The 15,959-nt window shown below is 43.3% G+C and overlaps 1 protein-coding gene across 1 annotated transcript in view; it reads left to right on the plus strand.

Moving 5' to 3' along the window:
• Positions 1-10,367, plus strand: part of KBTBD12 (kelch repeat and BTB domain containing 12) — a gene marked incomplete at its 3' end in the record, with an annotated part of 48,864 nt that extends 38,497 nt beyond the window's left edge. The window contains exon 7 of the mRNA XM_082060441.1: positions 10,198-10,367. Within this exon, the coding sequence (XP_081916567.1) occupies positions 10,198-10,367 (170 nt within the window). The remainder of the gene's footprint in view (positions 1-10,197) is intronic.
• Between the last annotated feature and the right edge of the window lie 5,592 nt (positions 10,368-15,959).

A 15,959-nucleotide genomic window follows, 5' to 3' on the forward strand; every position in this document is an offset into this window, starting at 1 on the left:
GGTGTATCCAAGTGTTTAGGGAGTTGAAAAGAAACTGTGCTTTAAAGATGGGCTTCTTAACGTGACTTTTGAGTGATTAGAGGAAAAGGGCTTTCTAAATGTTCAAAACAAATACAGCTTCTAGGTACCATCATCAAGAAACAGATGGATGGAGTCCATATGCTGAACCTGAAGGGGTTACCTACCTGGCCTCTCTCCCTGGCCTTGTATTCTCTACACACTGGAAAGAGCTCGTCATAGAATCACAGAACAGTTTGGGTTGGAAGGGACCTCCAAACCTCCCCCAGTGCCCCCCCTGCCATGAGCAGGGACACCTTCACCAGCTCAGGGTGCTCAGAGCCCCGTCCAGCCTGGCCTGGGATGTCTCCAGGGATGGTTCATCCACCACCTCTCTGGCCAACCTGGGCCAGGCTCTCACCACCCTCAGGGCCAACAATTTCTTGTTGAATCTCCTTCGTTTCATTTAAAACCATCGCCCCCCGTTATTGCAACAGGCCCTGCTAAAAAGTCTGTCCCCATCTTTCTCATCAGCCCCTTTTAAGCACAGAAATGTCCATAAGGTCTCTCTTGCCTGATGACTCTTTGGAGGTGAAGGATGAAGTGAGAGAGGGTCATTATTTTCATATGGGAACCACAGAGGGTGGTTGACTCTGCTCTTTCACAATTACAGCTGCTCAGCAGCTACAAGATATTCGCAGAACAACATGTGCCACTGCTGCTTTGGTACCAGATAGGGTTATTTTAGAATGTGCTTGTTTGGTTTTAGTCTTTTGGGTTTCTTGGCATGTCACTTCAGTTTTTGTGAGGGATGCGACCAAGAGAGGATATTCCAGTTTTTCAAAACATTGTAATTTGATTTCAACCAAGTGGAGTTTTTGGAACAAGCTGGAGGCACAGCTGTAGTCTTTGGGTTTTCTGCCTGCTGAATGCTACAGGGATGCTTGTGAACACTGAAGAATGAGTGCTTCTCAAAAAAAAAAGAAGAATATAAGCCAAAAGCAGTGCTGCAATGGAAAGTCTCAGCCAATGTATATATGGCTGCAACCAACTCCCTATATACTATAGATCTGCCCCCAATTCCCCAGCCTCAACTTGCCATTGCATTTGGTTAAATTCACTCTTGATCCAGCAGTGTGGAAGCTGACCTACTACGGACATTGTTGCATCTTAATTTTACTCATATGTACCATGCTCTGTATGCCTTCCTGCACAAGTATTGACTTAAATGGATAATTAGAGACCAGAGATGCTGTACACAAACACAAAGCCGAAAAGCAGCTGTCAACCCCTCAAAGGCCCTTAAATTTGCATGAAAAGATGAGTACTGCTCAGCTACCCTCTCTTCTGAATCCCACGTGCTACTTGAAGGGTTGTGATGGCAGGATTCCCATCCCATATGTGCTTCATCTTACAAATCTTGGTCTGCTTGAAGGTGGACAAGTGGTGCAGCCCAAAGAACATCCCCAGGAGCAGAGGAAGAGAAATTGCAGCTACTTAGAGTCTCCAGGGGATAGTCAGCTTGGCCAGTTGAGAGCAGCAACGTGGAGCAGGGTCTCTCTAAAGGATGAGTGGACTCCCAAGTCTGTCTAAGCCCCGTCAAGAGAAAACTTCCTCTGAATGGCAAGGAATGCTGCTCGATGTTGGGCTGTGCTGGTGAACACCTTGTTAGACTTGCCCTGCTGAGGCTTCCTCAAGTTAGGAGCTTGCTCAGAGCTTGACCATGGAAAAGGGGTTTGGGGATTAGTTCAGCTGAAGTTTAGACACTTACCTGGACCTTAGTGACCCATGTTCCCTGCAGCATATAGAGAAGCACAGACACTTCCAGAGGGAGATCTGGGTCCTTGGTGCTTTACGTCTGCTCTGAAAGATGAGAAGGCAATTCAGAACCCTCTTGTCTCTTGACACTCTGTGTTTTGGTCAGGATATGAGGGATTCTGGCTTACCTAAGGCAAATAAATCAGGAGCTTGGTGTCTATGGTTAGATGGTACGAGCCACCCTGAGACTTCTGTTGGATCACTAGCTGACAAATGTTCTGTGTTATTATAATCATAAGTACCCCAAAAAATCCCTTCTGTTTGTTTTGAATTTTTCCTCCGTAGCAAGACTCGCAAAATTTCATCTGTTAGCCAGTAGTTTATATGAATTAGCTCATTTCTCCTAAAACTATTATGGCAAATAGAAACCATTAATCTGCTTGTTTCTGCCACTCAGCTCCAGCTCCTGTAGCCTGGTGTTGTGAATGTTGACAGTCGCTTGTCAGCAATGTTACAGCATTCATCAAGCTGTTCAGGAATGTTTAAAATGGTCGCGTTTGACCATTAGTTCCTAGTTCTGCACAGAGTGAAAACATTAACCATAGTATGAATAGTCGGAACGACTTAATGTGCGGTAGCCAGCCAGCTTTCTACTAATTGCTAAAATATGTTGCCGCATTTACTGCTGTAACTACGGATTTGAAACCGGCCTTTGCGGCCTGACTGTGCAGTGTTCTTGTTGACATGTTTTATTTCCTTCACCTTCACGTACAACTCGAACTCACCCCCCGCACGGGCTGACAGCTGTTAATGTGCCTCCCGAAGGGGGTGGTGAGGAGTTCATCAGGTATGCAGCATCACACGCTCATAAAATACCTGCCAGATCGAGTTCCCTTTCTTTTTCACCGCTTCTGAGTATTTCCATTATTTTTTTCTGGTGAAAATAATGAAGGCAAGGGTGCTTGCCTGTTTGCGGGGACGGTGTCACCTGCTGTCACTGTCACCCTTTGGAGGCACATGTTTGTTGACTTTGCGTTGTTGCTGCACAAATACAGATCTTGGAGCCTGTTTCTGGGGGATTGTAGCTTTAGTTTCAGATTATAGATGTTGGTCCAACTGCCTGTCTCACAGATTTGAGTCAATAAATTAAAATCTGGAGTTGATTTTTGGTTTTTAACTTGATGATTTTAATTAGAATGCTGCCTTTACTGTACACCCTTGTGACATCGGCTGATGTGCAAAGTAAAGGGACAACCACCTCAACGCAAACAATAAAATCTGTAACAGGTCTGCTATCAGCAGCACGTATAACTTAAAAGGTCTCATGACTTCATCAGATGATGGCACTTGATGTGCAACTGTCTTTCTCTGAACTGGCAGTTTTGCCATCTCCCTCTAATGTAGTTTATAGCAGAGAAAGCAAAGGTACTGCTTCCCTACCATATATATTGAAAGATTCCATAATGTATTTATTGTCATGTGCGGGAACAGAGCTGCTCAACCCAGTTATGTTATTTACTTTGTTGAAGGGAACTTTTCACTTCAGTGGTGGTGCACTCAGAGGAAGGGGAAAAGGAAGAAATATCTATCGACTTGGAATGTAAGAATCTCAATTTTGTGTTTGCAACTGTTAGGCAAGATAGGCGATAGTGACACTGAGTCATACTAGCTGTGTAAGTCTGGTACTACAAAAAAAGATATATACTTACCCTGATTCATTTTCTGGCCTCTTCTTCCTCATTTACATAAACTGCAATCCATACCTTGGGTTAGAAGCGGTGCTGCCTGAAGCAGTGCAGAACCATGTGGTAATGACTGTATTCCAGCTGAGCTAATGAGTTTGTATCTCCACACCATCCTCTCCTGACAGTGGACTAGCTTAATAGTTATTTATTTTGACTAATCTCCCATAAAGGCTGTTCCCCTAGTCTCCTCCATTATGTGATTTAGATGGAGAATCATTCTGGTGCTTGGTTTTTATTATAGTGGTTATGGAACATTACTGGAATCAAATTAAATTTAGACATGTTAAGCAGTCTGGCACAGTAAATACTGCACTTGTGAAGTTTGGGGGTTGAGGGATTGGAACAAAACCTGCTTCTCCAGCACCTTCCCCTGTTCCCAGCTAAATAAAGCAGAGGGGCAAACCCCAGGCTGCCTATCTGCAGCACTGTTTGTTTCCCTCCGCTAGAATTTACTGGGCAGCGATGAATAATTAAAGTTCTCCTGCCCACAGTTGCTACCATTCAAACAAATATTCCCACCCATGGAAGGGATTCAGGGTCCTGTGTTTTGCTCAGCACAGAGATCTGCCGGCGGCCGCCCGCTGTGCCGCAGGCTCTGCAGCCCAGTCCGCCCCAAAAATCCTGCTCAGCCTTTTGCCTCATTGTCCCCCAGCACCGGCGGGAGCTGCCAGGCTGCTGTTGGGAATCAGAGAGCAGCAGAGACCTCCCCGGCTTGTGGGCTGCCCATTTACCCCCTGATCCTCAGCCAGAAACTCCCCGCCGTCAATAATGCCCATACAGGTCAGGGGAATTGCTGGGGAGCAGCACCTGTGTATTTCAGGTCTGAATGTGACCCACTAGCTGACAGCACAGTATTAGTAACTCAGTCGTGCTTCTTGCTAAGGCTCGTTTATAGTTTCTAAAGGGTTAATGAATGATTAATAGATATTTTTTAATGCATTTTAATTAATTGCTGAAGAGGTCAATAGGTTGTTTAGAAACATGGCTTGTAGCCATGTATGACATCTTCTCTTGTGTTCATAACTGCCAGTCATGCATGCAGCCTAAACACATTTTATATCCTCTATTAATAATGTATTAACCCATTGTAAGGCATTTAGAAACAGTATCCCAGGATGGTCTGAGACCAGTAATTCTTATTCTGATCTTGCAGTATTTACTCATATGAATGGTGCATTGACTTCGGGAGCACTGATCCTGCTGCCACCACAATCTGGGATCCCCACAGCGCAAGCAGGACTCGCGTTTGTAAGATTATGTCTGAAAGAGGCCTTGCCTATGAACAACAGGCAAAATCTGGAAAGATTTTAAAAGCTGAAGTAGCTGGATCAATCCCAAGAAAATCAGTTGAAGTAACTGAATTAGAAGTTCCTTCCTGTAGACCATCCCATTCCTTATACATACATTTAATTTTCATTTATATTGATGTGTGAGTGAATGGGTGGGTCGTAAAGCCACAGTCCTGAAGAATCGCACAGCAGAGCAAAAGGACAGAGGTCCTGTCGATGAGAGCAAATCTCTTACCTTACTCCACGCAGGTGCTCTGAAAACAGCTGCCACAGTTGTATATTCAAGCCCCAACCTGCCTCCCAGCTTTCCCTGTGTCTGGTGGGATACGCTGCCCTGACACTTAACATCCCGACGGCTGCCAGCATGTTAAACAGCCCAGCCCAGGTCCCTCTGCTGTGTATTCTCTGCCTGATTCTGCCCACGGGCACAGATGATGGATGCACTTGACCCCGCAAGGCGTGTTCGCCACGTGATGCTCGCCGGGCTGGTGGAGTTTAGGGGGCAGCTCACATACGCAAATGGGATTGGAGGCCACAGTCTTGATGAACTTATTCTTTTTCCTCCTGCAAATGAGGAGCTGGGACATCTGGTGGTAATGATCTAAATGCGCTTTCATCCCATCGCAACACAAACGTGAATTCCCAAGTCGCCTAACTCCACGTCATATAATTATGAAAGCAGCTATTAGCAGCGAGGAAGATAAGTAGCAGAGGCCAGTCCCATATGTTTAAAATGGGTTTGTGGTCTCTGGCACAGTTAATGGCAGCAAAACCAGGTAGAAACCAGCAGTGGAGGCTGAAATGCCTCAAGGCAGCTCTGGGGTGGCTGGTAGGTGACAAGAACTGAGCAAGTTGGTGAAAGAAACACCTGAGTAAATGTTTTGGGGAGCGTTGGGGAACTGGCAAGCACCTTGTGGTGTTCAAGTGCTTTTTTCCATGGGATGAGCAGACGGTTCACAGTTAACCCCTATGGGTTTGGTGTCTTTTTTGATTAATGGTGAAAGAAGACAGGGGACATTAGGAAACCACACACTGGAAATGAAAAGGTGCCATGACAGCCTGAGAACTGACACTGGCGGGAGCTCAGGAAAGTCACCCGTGTGGGGATGTCTCAGGGACACAGGGACTGTCCCCCACCGCGCAATGGGGTCCTGTGCTGAGGTCCCTGCTCTGGATGAACTCATGAGCAGCTGAGCTTGTCCCCAATTCCTTTGGGTATCTCTGCCCTGATGCCTTCAGAGGTGTCACCACTTGTGCCCACAGCATCTCTGTCACTCTTGTTCCTCCATTCATAATATGGAGGCAAATATATCAGCTAATGTTAACGGTCTCCCATAAGAACTGATAAATATTGATGACATTTCAGCAAACCTGCCATAGATTTAACTCCAATGAACTACAGGCTACAGTAAAGTGGATTTCTTTGTATTGGCTTGCCAACACAATAGCTGCATGGTTAATAGTCCTGGATAACCTATAGATTTATAATTTTTTTACCTGTTAAGCATGTTGCTTAATTCTTCTAAATCTGCCTCCTTTTAACCCTCCCAACCCAAACCCTAATAATTGTATCTCAACGTTCAGTTCCAAACAGGAAAGAGACAGCAAGGTCAAACGAGACCAAAACTGGTAATAAATATTATATTCACACAGAAAGTTCTTCCTTCCCCCAGTGCCCAAATCACAAATGGAATGCAGTTTAAAAAAAAAAAAAAAAAAAAAGGAAGGAAAAGCAAATGAAATATTTATGTTGCCTGCAGTCATACTGGGGGTCTTTCCAAGAATGGTTCATCTTGATTTATGGCCAATCCTCATTCGAATGACAGGAGAAAACTTACAACGTCAAAAGAAGTCTGGCTATATTTGGGGAGTGAATAATATTTGAAAACAAACCTTTTACAGGGAAAATATGATTGTGTATGTGGAGTGCAAGCAATCACTGAAAAATCATGGGTTTTGTTAGTTTTTTTCCATGCACTTGAAGAAAAATTCTGTATGAAAAATCGTGGGAAAGTGTTTTGTATACAGACCAGAATATAAAAGAGAATTTAAAGATTAGACTCACTTTGCTTTCAGCCTCCTAGAGCTGCATATATGAAATATAATTGTAGCATTTATAAGTTCAACATTTTCAGGTATGACTCATGTTCTTTTCCTGGCAAAAGGTGGGGTTTGTAGGTTCAGTGGGAGCCTTCAGCCTGCACTTGTACCTCAAAAAGGCAGAACTAAACCAAAGAGCTCTGGCTTGCTTTTAAAATACCACCATTTCCAGTGGGGATCAGTTTATGCTGGAATTAATGTTCCCAGTGCTGGTTTAGTGTTTTCCTGTCCTGAATAAGAATAAACCACACCGCTATAAACACCATTTTACTGCTTGGAAAAGATCTGCATTCAGGTTAGATTTGTACTGCCTGGATAACTCTAATGTAAAGCAGTTTTAGCTCCTATGCGAAAAACATAGTGTAAAGAAATTGTCTTAAAACTTCTCATAGTTAAACAAGAAAGTGCAGGAAAATACTGTCTCATTTTGTAGAAAAAGATATGAAAGCATTTGGAAAGGAGTGAAATCCTTTCATTAGTTAAGGTGGTTGTCTGGGAAGTGATGCGGAATAATGCTACTTATGACGGAGTTCTATGGGGTGGCTTTTGCTGTGTCATACAGCCCATTTCTTTTTGCAGATGTCACATTATTCTCATGTCAGCAAAATTGGCTGTGAAGGTGTTGCCTTAATTAAAAAAAAAAGCAATTAAATAAGATAAACCAATGAGGCAGAATCTGGAATTATTTGCACCTTCAGGCTTAAAACTGTTTGTTGGGATTAAAGCCCAAATCCAACATTACTGCCTGGAATCAAAGGTGCTGGTCTCTTTGAAAAATATAACTTTTTCTATTGTTCTAAGCAAGAAAAAAAGGCTTAAGAATTGTAAAAATTGAGGTGTTTTAAATCATTTATCTTTTAAAGAGAAAGGGGGGATGTAATTGTTTTTCTGTAGTATTTCAAGCAGTGCTTTTCCTCACATGAACTTTCTTATCCAAAGGGTGCTGCTTCCTTTCATATTGGACGGGATAAGACTAGAGAAACGATTGCTTCCCTCATTCCAACAACATACTCTTTATCTCCCAAGGGTTAAGAGTTAAGTAACACTCCATGTGCTGGGAAGGAGAATTTGTAGAGTGGAACAAACCCAGTGACAACATCCCAAAGAAAAGGGAAACAAGGGACACTAAAGGTTGTGAGTCACCAGGGTCAGGAAAAAACACAGCAAGTCTCGTAAGGAAGGGTTGAATCTGCCTTTGATGTTTTAATTATGTTGTTTATCTTTTTGGAAGTGTTGCAATCACCCACAGAATGTCTCAGTTCCAGTGTTTGGGTTTTTTTCCTCTGATTGTCTCATTTTTGTCATCCTCCATGCCAAAGAAAATCCAGGGATAAAAATTTATTGGATAAGGGACATGATATGATCATAAATACAGGGCCTGGAGCCTCCCATGTCACAGCTTAGGTCTGTTTGTGTCTCCATATTTACCTCTTAGGAAAAACACGTTCACTTGTGCAGGGTCATATAGAAATGAGCTCTTTGCTGGTACTTGCTATTTGCAGTTCATTAGTCATGCCTTCTCGTTTCACATGTAAGTGGGTATTTTAGCAGTTTGCTGTCTTCCCTCTTGGATGGGTGCTGCTTTCCTCCATCTTAATATTCTTTAGTAATCCAGGTTTAATAAGCAAACCATCATGACTGTTGCTTCATCTTCTGTGAACTGCAGAAAGGAGTGGAATAAGGATTATGCAGATGAGGCTAAATCCTGAAATCTTACCCAAGTTTTACTCAAGCAAGCTCCCAGAGATCTGTGAAAGTCCCAGCGGCCTGGATTTGGACCAACAAAAATGATACCGTAGTTAATCGTGACATAACTGAGGGGCAAATCCTGAAGCTACTTGCAGAGGAGCCCCCAGGGGATTTTAAATCCCATGACACTCCGTCACCATAACATCAATACCAATTTTGCACAGAACCTAAACCACAACAGCCCTATCTTGGGGGTGCTAAACCCCCAGAGTTCCTGTCCTCTGGAGGGATATGTGGTCTGTGCTTCCAACATGAGAAACTATAAATGCTTCTGGATGTTCTTCTGTATTCCACTCTTTCCCCCTTCTTCAATCCTCGGCTGTTGGTTCCACAGAAGGGCACTGTCCAAACAACGGGATGCGGTCGGTAGATGTGAAGGATAAGGTTGTTTGTTGTTGTTTTGGGGTTTTATGGTTGGTTTGTTTGTTAATTTGTATTTAATTATATTTTATAAGAAGCCTTATAGAAGGGATAGCTGAATGGCAACCTCAGTCTGGACCCCGTGAATTTTAACCTGTCATCAGTCTTTCAAGACTTGATAAAACAGCACCGAGTATTCAATGTTTCTTGCTCGGATTGTTCTTATCCTGGTCCCTGTGAAGCGTCTGTGCTTGAAAATCTCTGAGACTTGGCTTCCGATACATTTATCCAGAAATTCATCAGCAGGAAGCTGAGAGCAAAGCACGAGCACATCCTCAGCTCAAAGTAAGCCAAGTTTAAACTGAGGTTACTCGCTGTGAGAAAGCAACTTTGAGATGGAAAGAAAAAGTGAACACAAGTGAAAGATGCTTTTTATTTTTAGGAGAGAACTTGGTTTTGAGTAGCAATTGCTGGAGAGTTCAGGACTTTTGTTAGCAAAGAAAGGTTTTGCGTTCTTATAAGAAATGTAATATAGCACCGTTGGTGGACAACTATGGTTCTCTGCTGCGTGGTGATTCTGTCATTATTTTTTGTTTGTCTCAGTAAAAAGCTTCTTGTGTTGAGATTAGCTGTGATTTAATGACATTTCTCTAACCTCACCATGCATGACAAATTCCTACATTCCTTTAGAACAGCTAAAGTACATTTAAAACCTTGGTGGATTCTTTCTGTCTTTGTTTCTCCCCAAATCACAGGATGTCCAGACTTCACAACCAAGAAAAGCCATTGGCTTGGAGTGATTCCAAGAGCCTGAGAGCTGCATTTTAGTCGTGGCAAAGACAAGACAACATACTTGCATGTAGGCATACTGATTAACAGTAGGCAATATTCTATAAAAGATGACCATTTGACCATTGATTGCACCATGAAATGCCACGTGCAGACTTGTACCATGATGGAGCACTTAATGCTTTTATCCCTGCAGCTGCACCTGGAGTCCAGAGCAAGGTCTGAACACACTGTGCAGGTCTCCACCTGCAATATCGCATTCGCTCTGTGTTGACAACTCACTGTTAGCACCACAAAAATTACCTTTTCATTGCCGCCTTACAGAAGGGTTGTAATAATAACTGCACAAACCTCTTTGATGCCGTTTGGCTTGACTCCTGATGCCTGCTGTTGTTGCTCCTGTTTTTCAGCTCGTCATGAAGTTATCACCAAAGAGATCCTGGAGCTGGATACGTGGGAGAACCAGTGGAACGTGGTGGCCATCAACGTCCTCATGCACGACAGCTACGATGTTTGCCTTGTTGCCAGGCTGAACCCGCGGGATCTCATCCCTCCTCCCCCGGATTTAGTGGACCAATAGAAGTTCAATGGCTCTTGGTGCTTCCAGATTCTGCAGAAACTGAAGAAATTGGAGACGCAGATGCTGCATTGGCTCTGGGTGACAGCTGAGTCCCACAGAGAGGGGCTGGCAATACACGCTTGGGGACAGAATTGCCTTTGAGCTGCGCTCCTCAGTTGATGCTTAATTTGCTAGTGCTTGTACTCTGGACTTCTGTGATGGAAAGCAACATTGCCCAGCCTTTGTGTGTGGCTTTTTGTCATCCCTCCGGCTGTCCAAGCTCCAGTGTTGGCTTCAGCTTGGGCTTCTGAGATCCTTTGCTTCACGGGCACGGTGGCAGCCCAGCGCTCGTGTCACAACATATGGAGGAAAACTCCGGCCAGCGAAATCCCTCCTTGGCTGTTCATCCCACCCAGTTCTACTAAGCTGCCTAGGAGGTTAAGAAATATATTCAGTGAGCTGATGAAAACCAGCCCAGCTGCAGCAAAGGGCCAGACTACCCTTGGCTGATGCTGGAGCAGAAGGAAAACAGAGAAGAGCCTTTGAAACAAACCACCATTAGCCAAGGTTCATTAGCGAAGCCCATCAGCTGCTGCAAACATTATCTAACCCACAGGACAGTCAAGAGATTCTGTCGTTGCCAACAGAGCTGAGCCTGCGGTAGCAGAAAGCGAGTCTTTTGGCACCAAGTCACAAACGAATCTCCCAGTAGGGTTAGGAGGCAGCCTGTACCAAAGACAAGAATAATCCTGAATTTTCGCATAGATCTGACCTGTTCCGAGGTCTGGTGTGACCAGAACCTTAAAGCTCAGTTAGAAAACTCCCTTCCTTTGAGAGATGGAGAAGAGGATTGTTAAGGAAGCAAACTAAACTCAAAAGTAATAAATGAGACTAGTGTTATCTGCCTATCAGCTCTTCAGCTACAGGGAAAGGATAGATGTGCTAGAAAATACATGTTTATATAACAGTAGCTGTTGTTAATAGAAGTAGCTGTAATGAAGTAGCGTAAGGTAAATTTTCTGCCAACAAAATTGGCTGTAATCATAGGGAAGAGGAATAATTCAAGCGGTGTTTCTTAAAGCAGTGTTAGCCTTTATAGGGCTTGAAGACAGTATGTTAGAGAGAAAATTGTGATCCCATTTGAATTCCCAATAACCATTCATCAGCTCTCTGGTGCCTGTCTCACCGTCTGTCTGTCTGTCTGTCACTGCCTGGGCAGGACGGACAAGAGAACTGCAAAGCTCTGTTGTGCTCTTGGGCCAAAATTGCAAATATGAGTGTATGCTGCAATGCAGAGCAAATGCTAAGGGTGAGCTATGATGTAGTACAGCAATGATCATTGTCAGCAAGAAGTTGCTTTTGATGGCTACAAAAGCAGCAACAAAACTAGAAGGAAATAATTGGCAAAGAAATGAGGGAATCCATCAGGTCGTTCATCCGTAATTACTTGCAGGATTTGCACTTCAGAGCATCTCCATTTTCTTTTTCCATCATGTTTTAGGCTGCAAAAATCCCAGATTTTGTTTTCTTTGCTTCACAATGCTTATGGCAGAGAGAAACGCAGAGAATAACCCAACAGCCCTTCCCCAATTCCGACTTTTCTGATTAATGAGCTATTCTCTAAAATATCCAGTGGGAATATGAAGCTGTCATATAAAACTATTAGCAGGAAGGTCACTAACGTTTACCTTATAACTGTAGTTGGGAAAGTAAGGAAAACATGTAGGAAAGGAGCAGATCTATGAGCCTTACAGCTGATCTCTTGTCTCCCTTTATGTTTCCCAAGCAGAACGAGCATCACAACCTAAACCCATACTCTTGTGTTTGTACCGTTTCTGTATCATCCAGTCATTATTCTTTTGCTTTCCATTGCTCATACGTAGGTCATCATCTGTGTAGAAGAGCCTTGGGACAACCATGAACCTCAGTGGTACAATTCAGTGACAGCTTCTTAGAGTCTTAACCACTCTGGTCGCTAAATGCAGTTGTAGGTGCAAGATCAAAGAGGCAATAAAATTCTGCTTTAATATGTTTTTTTAAAAAAAATCAGCAGAAAGTTCTTCCAATTAATGATCCAATATTGGAAACTTTTAAAAACTTTGGTTGTTGCTGCAAAGTCAAGGTAATTTTGTTCTCATTTTTCCACGGAGCTCTCAAGGCAGCTGGGAGCAATGCTCTTGAGCATCAGCTTTTTCCTTGGGAAACGCTGAATTCTGCAATTGTATCTACTGATTTTGCTTTTCTTGCTTTTTGTTTGTTTAAAGGAAGAATGTTTTAAAGGGTTTGTTTGTCTTTGGTCTCTGCTCTGTGGCCTCATCTTGACAATTCCAATCCTCCTGTGCTTTGAAGCCTAAATTAACCTACTGGATTTCACGCTCTGAAAATTCACCCTGCTTGGGATATTTCAAGGGGAGATTTTTGCAGGCTTTCGTTCGTCATATTTGAACATATATGTGCAACACAGCCGAGACTCCTCAATTAAACTTTTATTCCAGCAGTGAGCTGGCTGTTTCTTTCCCACTTCATGTGTTTTCCTTTTAGACTGAGACTCAGGGAGCTGGATGGAAGGGAAGTATGTACTCTGAGAAGGTCCGTCTTGATAACTGAGTAATTGCATGTGTTTTCTATGCTGGTCTTGCAATCAGCTTAAGCTGGGGTGGGCAGTTAATAGGATTTTCTTCATGCTCCATAGGCAAGTGACCTGCCCTTGTGTTTACCACCCATCACATCTCCTGCAGCCCATGGCGTCTGTCCATGTCCCTCAGTTCCTGCCTGTGTCTGAACATCTAGCACTATATATCAAGCAGGGAATTGTTTTCTGCTGGATTAAATATCTAGAATGGGGGCACTAACTTCGTAATATTGTGTGGGCCTTGTGTAGTTCATGGTTTGCCTTTGGGGTGACTACGATTTCTAAACCGATACTTGGAATTGAAAGCTTGACTGAGGGAGGAAGGGAGAGGCAGAAAGCACATTTGTTGAGAGGTATAGAGCCAAAATGCTTCTGAGAATATATGAATACTGCGTGTCTGTATGTCCATGGGTAGTCTCACATCGCTGGGAAAGTCCTTAAGAGCCTTAATTTCTCCTATTACAAATCCTGATTTAAAAAAACAAATAAATTACGGAATATGTGTTCTCTAAGCTTGTGAGTCTCGCTGAAATAACAGTTTACTTCAGCCCCTTCCCGTCTGAGCAGTCGTTAGCTGAGCGTTTAATCAAGGCTGTCTTGACATCATCCATAATTCTAAAATGCAAACAAAGCAGCGCTGGCAAACTACCGACTATTTAAATGAATGGGGGGATTATTAAGCAAAGGCATACAGTGCAGCTTCACTTGAAATGCTGAAACACATCACTTGTTGCCAAATATGAAGAAAAATGTTGGAGAGGTAGCTGGGCACATGGCACACAGGGAATAAAGCAAAAAATGAAAGGCTATAAAAAGCTAATTGAAGCTCTTCATTTTTATCCCCAGCTGTTGTATTTTGAAATTGTCCATGTATAACTGGTTTCATGTAGGTCTCATCACTGTTTTCATACATGTGGTCATAGGAACTGCCCACATATGTAAACCACCAGGTGTTGGAGTCGCCATCCTCGCACCCACTGCGGTGATGCTCCCAAAACGTTAAAACATGCAGAGGAGGATCATTCCACCCCATGTCTTCCTAGGAAATGTTCAGAGGTAAAGGGATTTGGCCCTGGATCTTCATCTTATATTTTTTTCTCTACTCTAAATGTGTAATTACATCCTCGATCACCTGAAAAGCAACGAAAACAAATGCTAGAATAATCTATTTTTTTAATGTTAAAATATATTCATGAAGATCTATATTGTTTTTCTGCTGATCTGGAAGACAATGAGATTCTTCTAATAAGCTGTTTACCTGGTGATCGTTATCTCCGCTCCAGTGATGGGCTCTTCCACGGTCTGTTCTCCTAATGGATTATGTAGCTCCTCTGAAAACTTGTTTCATGAATCACAGTGCTTTGAACCACCAGGTCAGAATTTCAGCTTCTCTTTTGCAAATTTCTGTGGCTCTCCCTACAGCTTTTCAAGTGGACTCTAGCTTCGGCTTCAAAGAAAAGCTATTTCACCCCCGGTTGTGCTCAGCTGGAACTAGTACATTTGCAATTTACTATCATTTGACGTGTAGAGAGTGAAAGCAAAGGAAATGTTGGAAAATGGATAAAATATACATAGTAAGTACACTTCCTTTCTGTTCTTGGTGAATGTCTCCTGTGTTTTGCTGCCCTGCCTGGGTGTGTGATGGAATGATTTACTAATAACCTGTGATTGCAGCCACAGTGCAGTGGAGAGAACCAGTGTGGTTCCCAACAGCCCGGCCTACCTTGCCATAAGAAATTACCTTCAAAAAGGACCCATATTTAAGTGCTTCAGGTTGTATACTCTGATGTCTTTTATGTACATATGTATAACATTATTCTTAGAAGTTCTTCAGCGACAGCGCTAAGATCCCTTTTTTACACACGTACCTGGCAACCCACGTTCTGCATAGCTCATCAAAGTACTTTAAAAAAAGTGCTGGTCTTCAAACATATGGAACTATTCCATGCTTCAAGTTAAAAATAACCTTAAATTTGGTGCTAAACTACAGAACAACTGGGGAAATCTTTTAGTCCTTATGGACGCTGTCTACAACTACCTAAAAGGAGGTTGTAGCGTGGAGGGTGTTGGTCTCTTCTCCCAAGTAGCAAGTGATAGGACAAGAGGAAATGGCCTAAAGTTGTGCCAGGGGAGGTTTAGGTTGGATATTAGGAATAATTCTTCTCAGAAAAGGCTGTGGGGCATTGGAACAGGCTGCCCAGGGCACTGGTGGAGTCACCATCCCTGGAGGGGTTTAAAAGGTGTTTAGACGATGTTCTTAGGGACATGGCTTAGCACTAGAGTTGGTTACGTTATGGTTGGACTCGATAATCCCGAGGGTCTCTTCCAGCTGAAATGATTCTATGGCATCTCCTACCTTCTCCAGTCTTTGGCTGGCTGTAGGACTCCTCTCAGAGTCCTCTTGAAAGCTTTGTGCAAGACTTTTCTGTTTCTCTTATCCCCATTTCTGCCTCAGTCCACTTGTCTGACCAGCCCTTAAACTCCTTCTTTTCCCCTTTGCTTCCCCAGAAGATGGGAACAGCCACTCGGGGTGTTCACCAGCCTCCAGACTTCTCGGGAGCCCATTGCTCCAGCAACAAACCAGCTTTGAAGGACAGAAGAAAGAGCACACCAGCTCCCTTGATTTGGGGACACTCATCTTTCAGTAGGTTCCAGCCTTGACCAAAATTCTGTGGTTCGGTCTCATTGCAAATAAAACCTGCCATACTTTGCAGTGTCGCTGGTCCTCTGGCTGTGACCGGGGTTGGAAGGCAGGTGACCCACATTCCACTAACTCTTGATGCTGTCTCGCTGCAGGATGTGGTGAGTTTGACATTAAATGCCTTGTATACTCTGCGTGCCACAGCTTCATGATTGCAGGCACAAGCCACTGTCCTTATCTCTGATTCTGAACACTAGTTGCTACAAAAATTGTCTGAAGAACAGAGGAAGGTGTCTTCATTATTGCATTATATAGCTCATGTCTTAGAGCCAGATTTTCT

The sequence above is a fragment of the Streptopelia decaocto genome (assembly GCF_964273445.1).
Source record: "Streptopelia decaocto genome assembly, chromosome: 8".
Taxonomy (NCBI): Eukaryota; Metazoa; Chordata; class Aves; order Columbiformes; family Columbidae; genus Streptopelia; species Streptopelia decaocto.